This window comes from Piliocolobus tephrosceles, chromosome 13 (assembly GCF_002776525.5).
Source record: "Piliocolobus tephrosceles isolate RC106 chromosome 13, ASM277652v3, whole genome shotgun sequence".
Classification (NCBI taxonomy): domain Eukaryota; kingdom Metazoa; phylum Chordata; class Mammalia; order Primates; family Cercopithecidae; genus Piliocolobus; species Piliocolobus tephrosceles.
Genome location: NC_045446.1, coordinates 68,398,224 through 68,412,335, shown reverse-complemented (window position 1 = coordinate 68,412,335; position 14,112 = coordinate 68,398,224). Strand labels below are relative to the sequence as shown.

The 14,112-nt window shown below is 42.7% G+C and overlaps 1 protein-coding gene across 1 annotated transcript in view; it reads left to right on the top strand.

Annotated features, from left to right (window-relative positions):
• Positions 1-14,112, top strand: part of GAB2 (GRB2 associated binding protein 2) — a 213,509-nt gene that overhangs the window by 175,402 nt on the left and 23,995 nt on the right. The window contains exon 3 of the mRNA XM_023209315.3: positions 2,974-3,217. Coding sequence (XP_023065083.2) covers positions 2,974-3,217 — 244 coding nt within the window. The remainder of the gene's footprint in view (positions 1-2,973; positions 3,218-14,112) is intronic.

Sequence of the window (14,112 nt, the reverse complement as noted above, 5' to 3'; positions counted from 1 at the left end):
ACAGCCTGGGTGACAGAGCGAGACTCCGTCTCAAAAAAAAAAAAAAAAAGAGAGAGCTTTGGCTAGGTGTGGTGGCTCACGCTTGTAATCCCAGCACTTTAGGAGGCCGAGGCAGTGGAGATCGAGACCATCCTGGCCAACATGGTGAAATTCCATCTCTACTAAAAATACAAAAATTAGCTGGGCGTCGTGGTACATGCCTGTAGTCGCAGCTACTCAGGAGGCTGAGGCCGGCGTATCACTTGAACCCAGGAAGCAGAGGTTGTGGTGAGCCAAGATCGCACCACTGCATTGCAATCTGAATAACAGAGTGAGACTCCATCTCAAAAAAGAAGAAAAGAAGAAAAAAAGAAAGATATTTGTAAGTCTTCTGAGGTATAACAGAAGAGTTTTTAAGTGGGACAGTGACATAATGACGTGACATGGTTGCTGAGAAATGGAAGAGTCATAGATAATGCCTGGACTTCTGGCTTGGAGAACTGATTGGCTGGTGATGAGGGACCTCACTGAGACAGGGAACATGAGTGATGAAGAGGTCAATTTAAATTGTTGAGTTTGGCCCACTTATGGGACGTCTGAATGGAGGTGCTCAGCAGGTGAAGGGATATACAGCAGGGAGTACTGGAGAGAGAACTGAGATAGAGATGAAGATTTGAGAGTTGTCAGCACATAGGTGGTAACTGAAGCTGTGGGAGTGGACAGGATTACCCCTGGAGAGTCTCCAGCGGGAGAGAGAGAGGCTATAGGAAGGTCTGCAGTGGAGCCCTAAGGAGTGCCTCCACTGAAGGGGCAGGTGAAGGAAGAGGAGTCCAACGAAACAACAGAGAATACAGAATCTCACCAGAAGCTTGGTTTTTGCAGGTTCCGCGTGTTTTCTTAGGCAGTAGCTTGTATTCTTTCCATGGCCCTGTGGCTACTCTGTCCCATATTGTAAACCCTCTCTCCTCCACTATTAGAGAGTTCATCTTGCAAATATAATGGAGTAATGAGCCATCGATTCTGTTAACATATGTCCAGTTTACTACAAGATCTGTAATGGGAGTTCATTTTGGAGGTCAGTACAGCTGTCAATGGAACAGTTTTTCCCCAGAGGCCCATCATCTTTTTCTGTTGTACACTGGCAGAAGGTGTCCTGCCCAGCACCAGAAATGCCTGGAGAGTAATTAATACTGTAGAGCATTAATGAGCTGGTGATCCTGCCTAGGGCCATGAGAAGGGTATAGCCTGAGGTAGGTCAGATGACAGGGAGTAGAAGGTAAACTGTGTCCCCTCTGACATGAGTTGAATAACCCTAGGAAATCACCATCACCACCACCAAAATGTTAACCCACCAACTATCATACTGCCTAAAATTACATCTTTAAACTTTTATTTCTTTTGAACAAAAAGTTTCACTAGTGGAATTTTTGAATGCTGAATGAACGTGTTGTGTTTGTTTGGTCTGCAGACATGAACTAAGAACCTGCTATGTACCTTGCCTTTATTAGGTAAATGCTGGGACTATAATGGTAATAACATCACAGTCACTGTTCTCAAAGCCATGGGATAGACAAGGAAGCATAGTGACCGTGGATATAATGGGAGCATGGGCCAAGTGCTGTTGGCACACAGAAGAAGATCCAACTCCAGGAAGGTTTCGGAGAGAATATGATATCCGTGTAGGGTCTAAAAGTCTACATATGAGTTTGCCAGTAGAGGAGAGGTGAAATCCAAGCGGAAGGAACAGCAGAGGCCAAAACAAAGAATCATAAAAGAGGCTGGTGTGTTCAAGGATTGATGATGCTTCCATATGCCTTGTTTATGGGTGGAGAAAAGCAGGAAGTAGGTCAGACTGTCAAAAGCCTTGTTATGTTATGCTAAGGAATTTGGACTAAGCTTAGAGAGCCAGCCGAATGAATAATGCCCTTGGCTTGGGGTGTAGCACTGTAAGTTATTATCCTTCCTTAATACCTCACTTTCTAACACAACAGAGGAGAGTTTAAGATAAGAGGGAAAAAGACCAATAGACAGGGAATGGTGGGCAGTGGGGAATGTAACTGTCCTTGGAGGTCTCAGGAGGCCAGGCAGGAGCAGCTGGGGTCCAGTATTGACAGCTCCAAATGCATTTGTGCTTTTATCATTAATGCAGTAAGGCACAGTCCAGAGCCTCAATTAATGAGTCTTCAGTAAGCAAAGCCTCATTTAACAAAGCCAGCCTTAGCTTTTTTTTCTTTCCTTTAATTAGATGTTTAAATTTCTTTTTTTTTTTTTTTTTAATTTCGGCTTGTTTTTCAGACGCCAGGGTACATATGCAAGTGTGTTACATGGGTATATTGTCTAATGCTGAGGTTTGGCCTTCTGTTCATCCTGTCACCCAAATAGTGAGCATTGTACCCCATAGGTAGTTTTTCAATCCTTGTCCCCCTCTCCCCCTCTCTGTTAACGTAATCCCCAGTGTCTACTGTTTGCATCTTTATGTCCATGTGCACCCTGTGTTTAGCTTCAACTTACAAGCGAGAACATTAGGGTATTTGCTTTTCTGTTTCTGCATTAATTCACTTGGGATAATGATGTCCAGCTGCATCCATGTTGCTGCAAAAGACATGATTTCATCCTTTGACGACAGCAGGAGCCACCAAAGAGTGGGAAGGTGGTAGTACGCGTTGCTCTAGAGGCAGACTTTGCCTGAGGGTCAGGGTCACACTCCTAGACCACAGGTAGCCGTACTTCCTGGAAGTGGGGCAGATATGGCCCAGATTGTGATAGGAAGTCACCTCCAGGCTACCCCAGAAGCAGTCCAGAGGTACAGAGGATCTCTTCTTCAACCAAGATGGCCAGGAGGGCAGCAAGGGGCAGGTTTGTGAGAGGGAGAGAATGCTACTCCTGGATTATTGCCTCTGCTCTTACTCTTTTTTCTTCCTCTGACAACTCATTTTGGGATAAGGATACATTTCCTTCTTTTTTCATTCACAGAGCTATTTCTCCTTTTTACAGACACCCTGAGAAACGTTTCCTCAGCTGGTCATGGCCCCCGCTCTTCTCCAGCTGAGCTCAGCAGCTCTAGCCAGCACCTTCTCCGAGAGCGCAAGTCCTCAGCTCCATCACACTCCAGCCAGCCAACTCTGTTCACGTTTGAACCCCCTGTGTCAAACCACATGCAGCCCGCCTTGTCCACCAGTGCACCTCAGGAGTATCTCTACTTGCACCAGTGCATAAGCCGAAGAGCAGAAAATGCAAGGTAGGAGGCTGCCACAGCCATTAAGTGGGTTCGTGACCGCTCACAGGGCCTAGTACTTTTCAGTCCCTGCTTTTTTAATTTTAAAGACAAGCAAAACATTATATCGTTTCAGGTAAACAAACACATCTATGACAAAACATAATTTTTTGCTTCTGTAGCCTTCATAGTTTATTGGCATCATCTGTGTTGCTACACAGTGATTACAGGGTTCCAGAGAAATCTCCCATTATCAAAAAGAATGCTATAAAAAATGTCGTTTGATTTGGAGGCAGGGGTGAAAGCATTAGGGGACAGAGTTTCCGAATTGCAAAAAAAACAGTAAATTTACTTGTTGGCCTTAAAAGTATAGCTATAAAACCATAACATTGTTGAACAAATCCATACCTTGCTTTTGCTCTAGAACTGCACTGTTCTTTATGGTAGCTACTACCTGCATATGTCTACATAAATTTAAATTAATTAAAATGAAATAAAATGTAAAATGCAGTTCCTCAATTGTACTAGCCACATTTCAAGTCCTCAGTAGCCACATATGTCTAGGGGCTACTGTACCAGACAGCACAGATATAGAAAATTCCATCATAACAAAGTTATAGAGCAATGGCTCCCTGCTCTAGGATAATGGTCTTTTATTTTTCTGACATCATCAGCTCTTTCACAGGTGCAGAACCTGTACATATATTTATTATGTTTTATTCCCATTGTTAGGGTAAGCAAAAGTGCAGAGCCGATAGGCTTTGCCAGACCTAATTCCCAGTTGCTACCATAGCCAGCAGATTACAAATCACATTTTAATTAACTTACAAGATCTAATTCATGATTCATGTTATGACAAGGCAAATAGAGAAATGGCTGTACTAATGTATTACTTGATTTTGTCCTTGAGAATATTTTCATACATATCTCATTTGAACCAATCAACACACTGAGACATAGCCAGTGTACAAAATTTATCTCCATTTTACAGATGAAGAAACTGAGACTCACAACTAATAAATAACAGAGGTTGGGTTAGAACCCAGGTCTTCTTGTTTCTGGTCCTGTACTCTTTTCTCTACACTATGCTACCCTACTTTTGTTTTTCTGAGTCATCTGCTGTCACACAGAAGAGGCCCCAAAACTCATTCTTAAGGCTGCCTCAGATACCCATTTTCACGAAGCAATATGGTTGATTTGTTTGTGAACTTTCACTAGTTCAACTTCCATCAACTTATACATGAAGACCTGAGTCCTAAAAAGATAGAGTGAGTTAATCAAGGTCACTTAACTCTAGTTAGTGGCACAACTGTAAATAATAGTACCTGATTCTCCCGAATCACTGACCAGAGATAGGCAATGTGGTATAATGGAAAGCATGTTCAGGCTTTGGAGTCAGTCGGATATGGGTTCAAATTCAGGTTCTTCCACTTTCTTTGTGATCTTGGGCCAATTATTTAACCTAATTAACCCTCAATATTCTTATCTTCACAATGGAAATAACTAATTCAAAGGCTTACTAATGAGTGTAAAAATGATAAAACATACATAAAATAGTAGTATAAAGTAAATACATTTTACCTGTTCTTCTTATGCCCCGTCCTCTTCTATTACATATACAACTGCCTAGGAGCAGAGAATGTGAGGTCTTAAAATCATAGTTGTAGTGAAAGGCAAAGTACTTCGCTGTAGTGCCTTGCAGACTTAAACATGCATATGAAATACCTGAAGACCTTGTTGAAATACTCTGATTCAGTAAGCCTGGCCTATGTCCTGGGATCCTGCCTTTCTGATAAACTCCAGATGATACCAGTGCAGCTTGTCTACAGCTCACCCTTTAAGTAGAAGGATTTATATAGTATTAACAGTTGCCACCACCATCACTCCAGTGATCCTGCTGACGCATCAGAGAACAAACATAGAAACATCTCTGCTTGAATTAGCCGTTAGGGCTAATCTTTGCCCCGCCACCTCCTCTATGAAATCTCTATTAATCTTCTTACCTGGATGGAATTCACTTTTTCTGTGAATCGCCACAGCAGTTTTTTATTCTCTCTCTCACAGCATTTGGAACGTTCTGCCTTGTAGTATGGATTTTTACATTAATACAGTATTACTTGAAGACGGAGCTCACAGTAGGTGCATAATAAAATCTGTGTTGTAGAGGTATAACCTAGTAGAAGAGATAGAACTTTCTGCAGCTGAGGAAGTCACATTGTTGTAGGCCTTTGACCAAGCCATGTTCTTCTCTGTCGTGGTTTTCACTTGTGTGGATGAGGGAATGATAGGGTAATGAGCAGGGTCTCAGGGAGATTTTTGGAGAAAATAAGTTCGAATAATGTTTGCAGAATTCCAACTGAAGGGTAGGAAGGAAGCTTTCTTAAATCCAGAAAGACTATGTATTTTCTTGTAGTAGTGGAGTAGCTTGCATCATGCTAAACCTACTGTAATAATTATAAACTCTGGACAAAATATTAAAAAATAACTTTTAAGGCCCCAAAGAGCAATTTAAAAAGGCAGAAACTGCAAGAGATCTGACTCTTGAAAGAAGTGAAATTCAGTTTACATGGCTTTTCCTATGATGTTCCAATAACATATCATCCAGAATATTCAGTATACAATGAGAAAATGCCAGATATATGAAAAACCGTATACCTTAACCCATAGTTAAGAGAACTCAATATCTAGAAAGAGATCAAAATAAACCCAGCTTTTGGACCCAGCCTACCAGACTTTAAAATAACTACATTAATTTTTTAATCTATGGGGGTAATGAATGGATGTAATAGGTGAAGAGATGGTGGATTTTAGGATGGATATAGAAACTGAAAAAGAATTGGGGAGTTCCAGTTCCACTATGGTGGCAGAAGCCACCACAGGCTTTCCTTCCCACTGATTACAACTAAAAACTCTGGACAAAATCTAAAGTGCAATGCCCAAAGACTCTGAAAAGTAAATGAAAGGAGACAGATTGTAAAGGGGAGAAGAACTTGTAGAAGTGACTACACAGAGGTAAACTTTTTGTCTCTCATGGATTTGCCTCCAGGTTGGGCCCCATCACAAAGTAGCACAGTGGAACAAATGACTAAAATATCATAAAAACCCCATCTTTCTGAGTAGGGGAACCAGAAGAGGAGCCCCATTGGGGCTGGAAGGAGCAAGTATTCCAGAATGAAGAGAGCTGGAGAAGGGATCTTCTAACTCTGGGAATGAAACTACGTGAGTCTTAGGATCACCTTGGGCTACGCATGTGGGACAGACCCAATCGAGTGCAACAAAGTCTATGTGAACTGAATGAAGATTTGAACTACCATACACGGGAGGGGAGACAGAACTTGCAGTCTGAACCTAACCAGGTTAATTTCCTATAAAAATATCACTTATCGGCCAGGTGCAGTGGCTCATGCCTATAATTCTAGCACTTTGGGAGGCCAAGGCGGGCAGATCACCTGAGGTCAGGAGTTTGAGATCAGCATGGCCAACATGGTGAAACCCCATCTCTACCAAAAATACAGAAATTAGCCGGGCGTGGTGGTGGGCCCCTGTAATCCCAGCTACTCAGGAGGCTGAGGCAGGAGAATCGCTTGAACCCAGGAGGTGGAGGTTGCAGTGGGCCGAGATCGTGCCACTGCACTCCAGCCTGGGTGACAGAGTGACACCCTGTCTCAAAACAAACAAAAAAAATCACTTCTCCATGGGATTATAACAGAACCCAGCATCTACACAACATAATGTTCATAGCATTCAGGATCTGTAATCCACAATGTCTCTGCCTACTGAAAACCAGAAAAATATAACCCATTCTCAATGGAAGTCATGGGTACGAACCTCAAAATAACCCAGATGTTGGAATTTTCAGACACAGATTTCAAAGCTCCTATTAAAACAACATTCCATGTAATAAAGGAAAACATACTTGAAACTAATGGAAAGAAAAAAGTCTCTGCTGCGGGGCACGGTGGCTCACACCTGTAATCCCAGCATTTTGGAAGGCCAAGGCGGGTGAATCATCTGAGGTCAGGAGATCGAGACCATCCTGGCTAACACGGTGAAACACCGTCTCTACTAAAAATACAAAAAAATTAGCCAGGCGTGGTGGTGGGCGCCTGTAATCCCAGCTACTCAGGAGGCTGAGGCAGGAGAATCGCTTGAACCCGGGAGGCAGAGGGTGCAGCAAGCTGAGATTGCACCATTGCACTCCAGCCTGGGCGAGAAGAGCAAAACTCCATCTCAAAAAAAAAGAAAAGAAAAGAAAAAAAAACCCTCTGCCAACCAAGGAGTCCGTATTCCACAAAAGTATCCTTCAGGAATGTAAACAAAATTAAGACATTCTCAGATAAAGGAAAAATAAGAGCATTTCCAAGAGATCTCCTTTTAAAAACTGATAAGAAATTTCCTCAGCCTGAAGCAAGATGGTACTAGATGGAAACTTGAATCTTCAGGAATGACGGAAGAGCAATAGAAATAATAAATACCTGCATAACTAGGAAAGATTATTTTTCCCTTTTAACTTCTTTAAAATATGTATAAGTGTTAAAAGCAAAACTCAAACAATGTCTAGTGAGGTTTTCCCCTGGTTTTCTTACTCTTTAGTATGAAGAGCTCCCTTTGCCATTTCTTGCCATGTAAGTGGCCTGGTGAGAAATTTTTCCAGGTTTCATTTATCTGGAAATTTCTTAATTTCACCTTCAGTTTTGAGAGAGATTTTGCTAGGTATAGAATTCCAGAATGACAGTTCTGTTTTCTTTCAGCATTTAAAGGATACCATTCTAGTCTTCTGACCTTCATTGTTTCTGATGAGAGATCAGCAGTTATTTTAATTTTTATTCTTCTGTATTTTCCTTCCTCTGAATGATTTTTTCTTTCAAAAAAATTGTAGTAAATACATAACATAAATATATCATCTTAACCATTTTTAAATGCACAGTTCAGTAAAGTACATTCATATTGTTATATAATCAATCTCCAGAAATCTTTTTATCTTACAAAACTGCAATTCTAACCATTCAACAGCTCCCCATTTCCTCTTCCCTCAGGCCCTGAAAACCACCATTCTACTTTCTGTCTCTGTGAGTCTGACTTCTCTAGATGCTTTATATACATGGAATCATACTACATTTTCTTTATGCATTTATCTGTTGATGACCACTTAGGTTGATTCCATTATCTTGGCTATTGTGACTCCTGATGCAATAAACATAGGGGTGCAAATAGCTCTTCAACATACTTCCTTTCCTTCAGATATATATACCCAGTAATGGGATTGCTGGATCATAAGGTAGTTCTATTAGTTTTTGGAGGAACTTTCATACTGTTTTCCATAATGAGTGTACTAATTTACATTCCCACCAACAGTGTGTAAGAGTTCCCTTTTCTCCACATCCTCACCAGCATCTGTTATTTTTCTTCTTGAAAATTGCCATCCCAACTGGGGTGAGATAATATCTCATTGTGGTTTTGATTTGCATTTCCCTGGTGATTAGTGATGGCGAACTTTTTTTTTTTTTTTTAATATACATGTTGGCTGGTTTTCTGTCTTAGTTTGAAAGATATGTATTTTCAGCTAATTTGCCTCAACTGGATTATTTGTTTTTTTGCTGTTGAGTTGTTTGAGTTCCTTGTATATGCTGGATATCAACCTTCCATCAGATGAATAGCTTGCAGAATGGCTTTCTCCCATTCAGTAGGTTGTCTCTTCACTCTGTCGATTGTTTCCCTTTGCTGTGCAGAAGATTTTTAGTTTAATATAGCCCCATTTGTCTTTTTTTTTTTTCTTTTGAGACAGAATCTCCCTCTGTTGTCCAGGCTGGAGTGCAATGGCGTGATCTTGGCTCACTGCAACCTCTGCCTCCCAGGGTCAAGTGATTCTCCTGGCTCAGCCTTTCGAGCAGCTGGGACCACAGTCATGTGCCACCATGCCTGGCCAATTTTTGTATTTTTAATAGAGACAGGATTTTACAATGTTGGCCAGGCTGGTCTCGAACTCCTGACCTCAAGGAATCTGCCCATCTTGGCCTCCTAAAGTGCTGGCATTACAGATATGAGCCACCACATCCAGCCATTTGTCTATGTTTTGTTTTTGATTGTGCTTCTGAGGTCTTAGCTGGGCCCTTTTTTGTTTTTGCTTTTGACGGGAGATTGTTTTTGCAAATTCCATCTCATTACTCGTAATTAGTCTGTTCAGATTTTCTATTTCTTTTTGGTTCAATCTTGGTAAGCTGTGTTTGTCCAGGAGTTTATCCATTTCTGTTAGGATTTCTAATTTGTTGGTGTATAGTTCATAATCACCTTTTTTTTTTAATGGAGTACAGTGGTGCGATCTCGGCTTACTGCAACCTCTGCCTCCCGGGTTCAAGTGATTCTCCTACCTCAGCCTCCCGAGTAGCTGGGACTACAGGCACGTGCCACCACGCCCAGCTAAATTTTTTTGTATTTTTAGTATGGATGGGGCTTCACCATGTTAGCCAGGATGGTCTCAATCTCCTGACCTCATGATCTGCCCGCCTCGGCCTCCCAAAGTGCTGGGATTACAGGCCTGAGCCACTGTGCCTGGCCCATAATCATCTTTAATGATCCTTTGCATTTCTGTGCTATTAGTTATTATTCTGTGCATTAGATATTATGATGTCTCCTTTTTCTTTTTTATTTTATTCATTTACTTCTTTATTTTGAGACAGAGTCTCGCTGTGTCGCCCAGGCTGGTGTGCAACTGCATGATTTTGGCTCACTACAACCTCTACCTCCTGGGTTCAAGTGATTCTAATGCCTCAGCCTCCCGGGTGGTTGGGACTACAGGCGCCCATCACCACTCCCGGCAAATTTTTCTGTTTTTAGTAGAGACAAAGTTTTGCCATGTTGGCCAGGCTGCTCTCTAACTCCTGACCTCAAGGAATCCACTTGCCTCAGCCTCCCAAAGTGCTGAGATTACAGGCGTGAGTCACCATGCCCAGCATTTTGTTTTTGTTTTTTTTTGGGGGGGCGGGGACAGAGTCTCACTCTATCCCCTACACTGGAGAGTGCAGTGGTGCGATTTCAGTTCACTGCAACCTCTGCCTCTTAGGTTCAAGCAATTTTCATGCCTCAGCCACCTGAGTAGCTGGGATTACAGGCGTGTGCCACCACACCCACTAATATTTATATTTTTAGTAGAGACGGAGTTTCACCATGTTGGCCAGATCAGTAAACTCCTGATCTCAAGTGATCTGCCCGCCTCAGCCTCCCAAAGTACTGGGATTACAGGCATGAGCCATGGCACCCAGCCTCATTTTCTATTTATTTGGATCTTTTCCCTTTTTTTCTTGGTTAGTCTAGCTACTGATTTGATTTTGTTTATTCTTTGAAAAAATTAACTTCATTTGGTTGATCTTTTGTATTTTTTGTCTCAATTTTATTTCTACTCTGATCTTTTTTTCCCCTTTTACTAATTTTGGGTTTGGTTCTTGTTTTTCTGTTTCCTTGAAATGCATCATTAGGGTGTTTATTTGAAAATTTTCTACTTTTTTAATATTAGCATTTATTGCCATAAACTTCTCTATTAATACTGCTTTTGCTGTATTCCATAGGCTTTGGTATTTATCCATTTCTATTGTGTTTCTATTTTCATTTGTTTCCAGGCATTTCTAAATTTCATTCTTTTTTTACATTTTTATATTTTATTTAATTTTTTTTTTGAGACGGAGTCTCGCTCTGTCACCCAGGCTAGAGTGCAGTGGTGCGATCTCGGCTCACTGCAAGCTCTGCCTCCCAGGTTCATGCCATTCTCCTGCCTCAGCCTCCCGAGTAGCTGGGACTACAGGTGCCCGCTGCCACGCCTGGCTAATTTTTTGTATGTTTAGTAGAGACGGGATTTCACCATGTTAGCCAGGATGGTCTTGATCTCCTGACCTCGTGATCCCCCCACCTCAGCCTCCCAAAGTGCTGGGGTTACAGGTGTGAGCCACTGCACCCGGCTCTAAATTTCATTCTTAATTTTTTCATTGACCCATTAAATCATTCAGGAACATGTTGTTTAAATTTCCATGTATTTGTACAGTTTTGAAAGTTCCTCTTGTTATTGGTTTCTAGTTTTATTCCATTGTGGTTAGAAAAGATGCTTGATGTAATATCAATTATTTTAAAATCTCTTGGCCTAACATGAGGTCGGTCCTATAGAATGTCACATGTGCTAATGAGGAGAATTACACTTTGCAGCTGTTGGATGAAATGTTCTGTTAGGTCCATTTGGCCTAAAGTGCAGTTTAAATCTAGTTGATTTTCTGTCTAGGTGATCTGTCCATGCTGAGAGTGAGGTGTTGAAGTCTCCAACTATGATTATATTAGAGTCTATCTCTCCCTGTAGATCTTAGTGGTGTTCCATAAGTCTTGCAGGTTTTCTTCACTCTTTTCATTCATATTCCCTTTTTTCCTTCTGGCTGGGTAATTTCAAACTCTACCTATCTTCAAGTTCAGATATTCTTTCTTCTAATTGATCAAGTTTGCTATTGAAGCTCTCTATTGTGTTTTTTATTTCATTCATTGAATTCTTCAGCTGCAAGATTTCTGTTTTTTTTTTTTTCTTCGTTGAATTTTTTGTTCATATTGTGAATTCTTTTTCCTGATTTCTTTGAATTGTGTGTATTTTCTTGTACCTCATTGAGTTTTCTTAAGGTCATTATTTTGAATTCCCTTTCTGTAATTTGTTCATCTCCTTTTCAATGGGCTCTGTTACTAGCCAGGATTACTAGCCAGAGTTCCTTTGGTGCTTTTTTGGTGTTATAGTTCCTTCATTTTTTGTGTTTCTTGTGTCTTCATGTTAAGTGTCCATGCTTCTGGTGGAAAGATCACCTCTTCCAGACTTTCTAGAGTGGATTTCTTAACGACTTTCACCTGCAGTTGGGTTTTAGTGTTCCAGTTGAGAAGGATGTGATGACTGTGTTTCCACATAGGTGCAATGGTATAGTCTTCATGCAGCTTCTTTGCCTATGTTCAACATCAACAATAACTGAGTGCCTCAGTGGCCTAGACTGTAGAAATTTGTGCAGCAGCAGTGGTAGCATAGGTTGCTAATGTCCTTAGCATCAAGGACTTTTTGGGTCTTTCTGTTCTCATTTTCCCCACAATGAGGAGACTTAGCCAGGGGGATCCCTCTTGGTGTCAGGTCTGGCATGGCCTACAAGTAGCTGCAGCAGTGCTGGGTTCTAGGTATTGGTGCTTAGAGCTTATGTGGGGTTGGGTTTCTAAGCTCAGAGTCTCATGAACCTGTTGTGGCAGCTGGGTCTTGGGGTGCCAAGGTTGGATGTGGACTGCCCACTGGGCCAGGATCTATGACTCTGTTGAACGCTCTAGCAGCTCAGGCTCAGGGGCCAGCTGTGATTCTACCCCTGGTAGGCAGAGCACAGCACTGGCCTCACCCTGGGTAAGAAGGGATGTTCTGGAGGTTTAGTTTCAGGGAGCAGGGTACAAGTAGAATTTGGGAACCTGAGTCAATAAGGCTCAGTGGCAACTTGGGTCCCAGGGGATGATACACCATGTAGCAGTGACTCTGGACCCTCGTTAGGTTTAGCAAATACCTGGGAATGGCACAGCACAGCTGTCCTTTGGGCTGTAGAGGGGCAGGGCACAGCACAGCAATTACACTACTCCCCAGGGAGAGGAGTTTCTCAACAGCTCAGACTCTAGAGGACTAGTGTAGCTCCAGGAAAGCAAGGCACTAGAGTTGTTTGGCCTGTAGGGCAGGATGTCTCAGCTCAGACACTGCTCTCTTTCCCTGAGACACAGGGTCCTATATCAGCTCAGCCTTGGACTGTACCACCTCTCAGCTCAGCTAGGGCACCCATTCCCCAGGGGACAATGTGCTACTTCAGCTCAGGCCCGGGAGGGTGTGACTGTTCTGAGTAGACCAGGCATCCTTTCCCTGGAATGCAGGGTACCATATCGTTTTAGGTACTGGGGTACCTGACTCTAAGGAGCCAGTGCACTGTTTCTTAGGATGCAGCCACTGGCTTCAGCTTAGGCACTGTGGAGGCATGACTGTTCTGAGCAGCCAAGATACTCTTTTCCTAGAAGAGCGTGTACTGCTTCAGCTCTGGCCCAAGGGAGCGGGGAGAGGGGTAGGTGGATTAGCTTTACTTCTGCTTGACCCCACTGGGAAGGCTGTAACAACTGCTCATAGCTCAGCTTTGGAATGTTGGGCCACTGGGCTAGCGATGGCTCAGCCGCAGCTTAGCCTCAGGAATGAAAGGGAGCCATGGATATTCACTCCTGAAGCAAGACACACTCCAGCCATGGTTCCAATTCCAAGATGGCATAGCACAGTAGCCACACGGAACACAGCTATGTGGACCCTAGGCAACTCCCTTCACTGGACTTAGTGCCTACGAGGACTTCCAGGGACTCCAGTGGTGAGGTCTGAGATGTCCAAGGTGTTGATGGCAGTTGCCATGATCCTCTTGCCTACCTTCTCACCAAAAGAAGTTCGTCCTGGTTCCAAGCTGATATTCAATGGAGTGGTAAAGGCCTAGTGTGTTTCCTCTGGTTCTCCATGTGACCATCCCAAGTTTCTGTGCTCATCGAATTTCTGTTACTCCTCTCATGCATTCTGGGGCTCTCCCTCTGTTACTTTTACTAAAATGTAATTGTTCAGAGGCCGGGTGTGGTGGCTCATGCCTGTAATCCCAGTACTTTGGGAGGCCGAGGCAGGTGGATCACGATGTCAGGAGTTCGAGACCAGCCGGACCAACATGGTGAAACCCTGTCTCTACTAAAAATACAAAATTTAGCAGGGCGTGGTGGCGTGCGCCGGTAATCCCAGCTACTCAGGAGGCTGAGGCAGGAGAATCGCTTGAAACCGGGAAGTGGAGGTTGCAGTGAACTGAGATCGCGCCATTGCACTCCAGCCTGGGCGACAGTGCAAGACTCTGTCTCAAAAAAATTAATTTAAT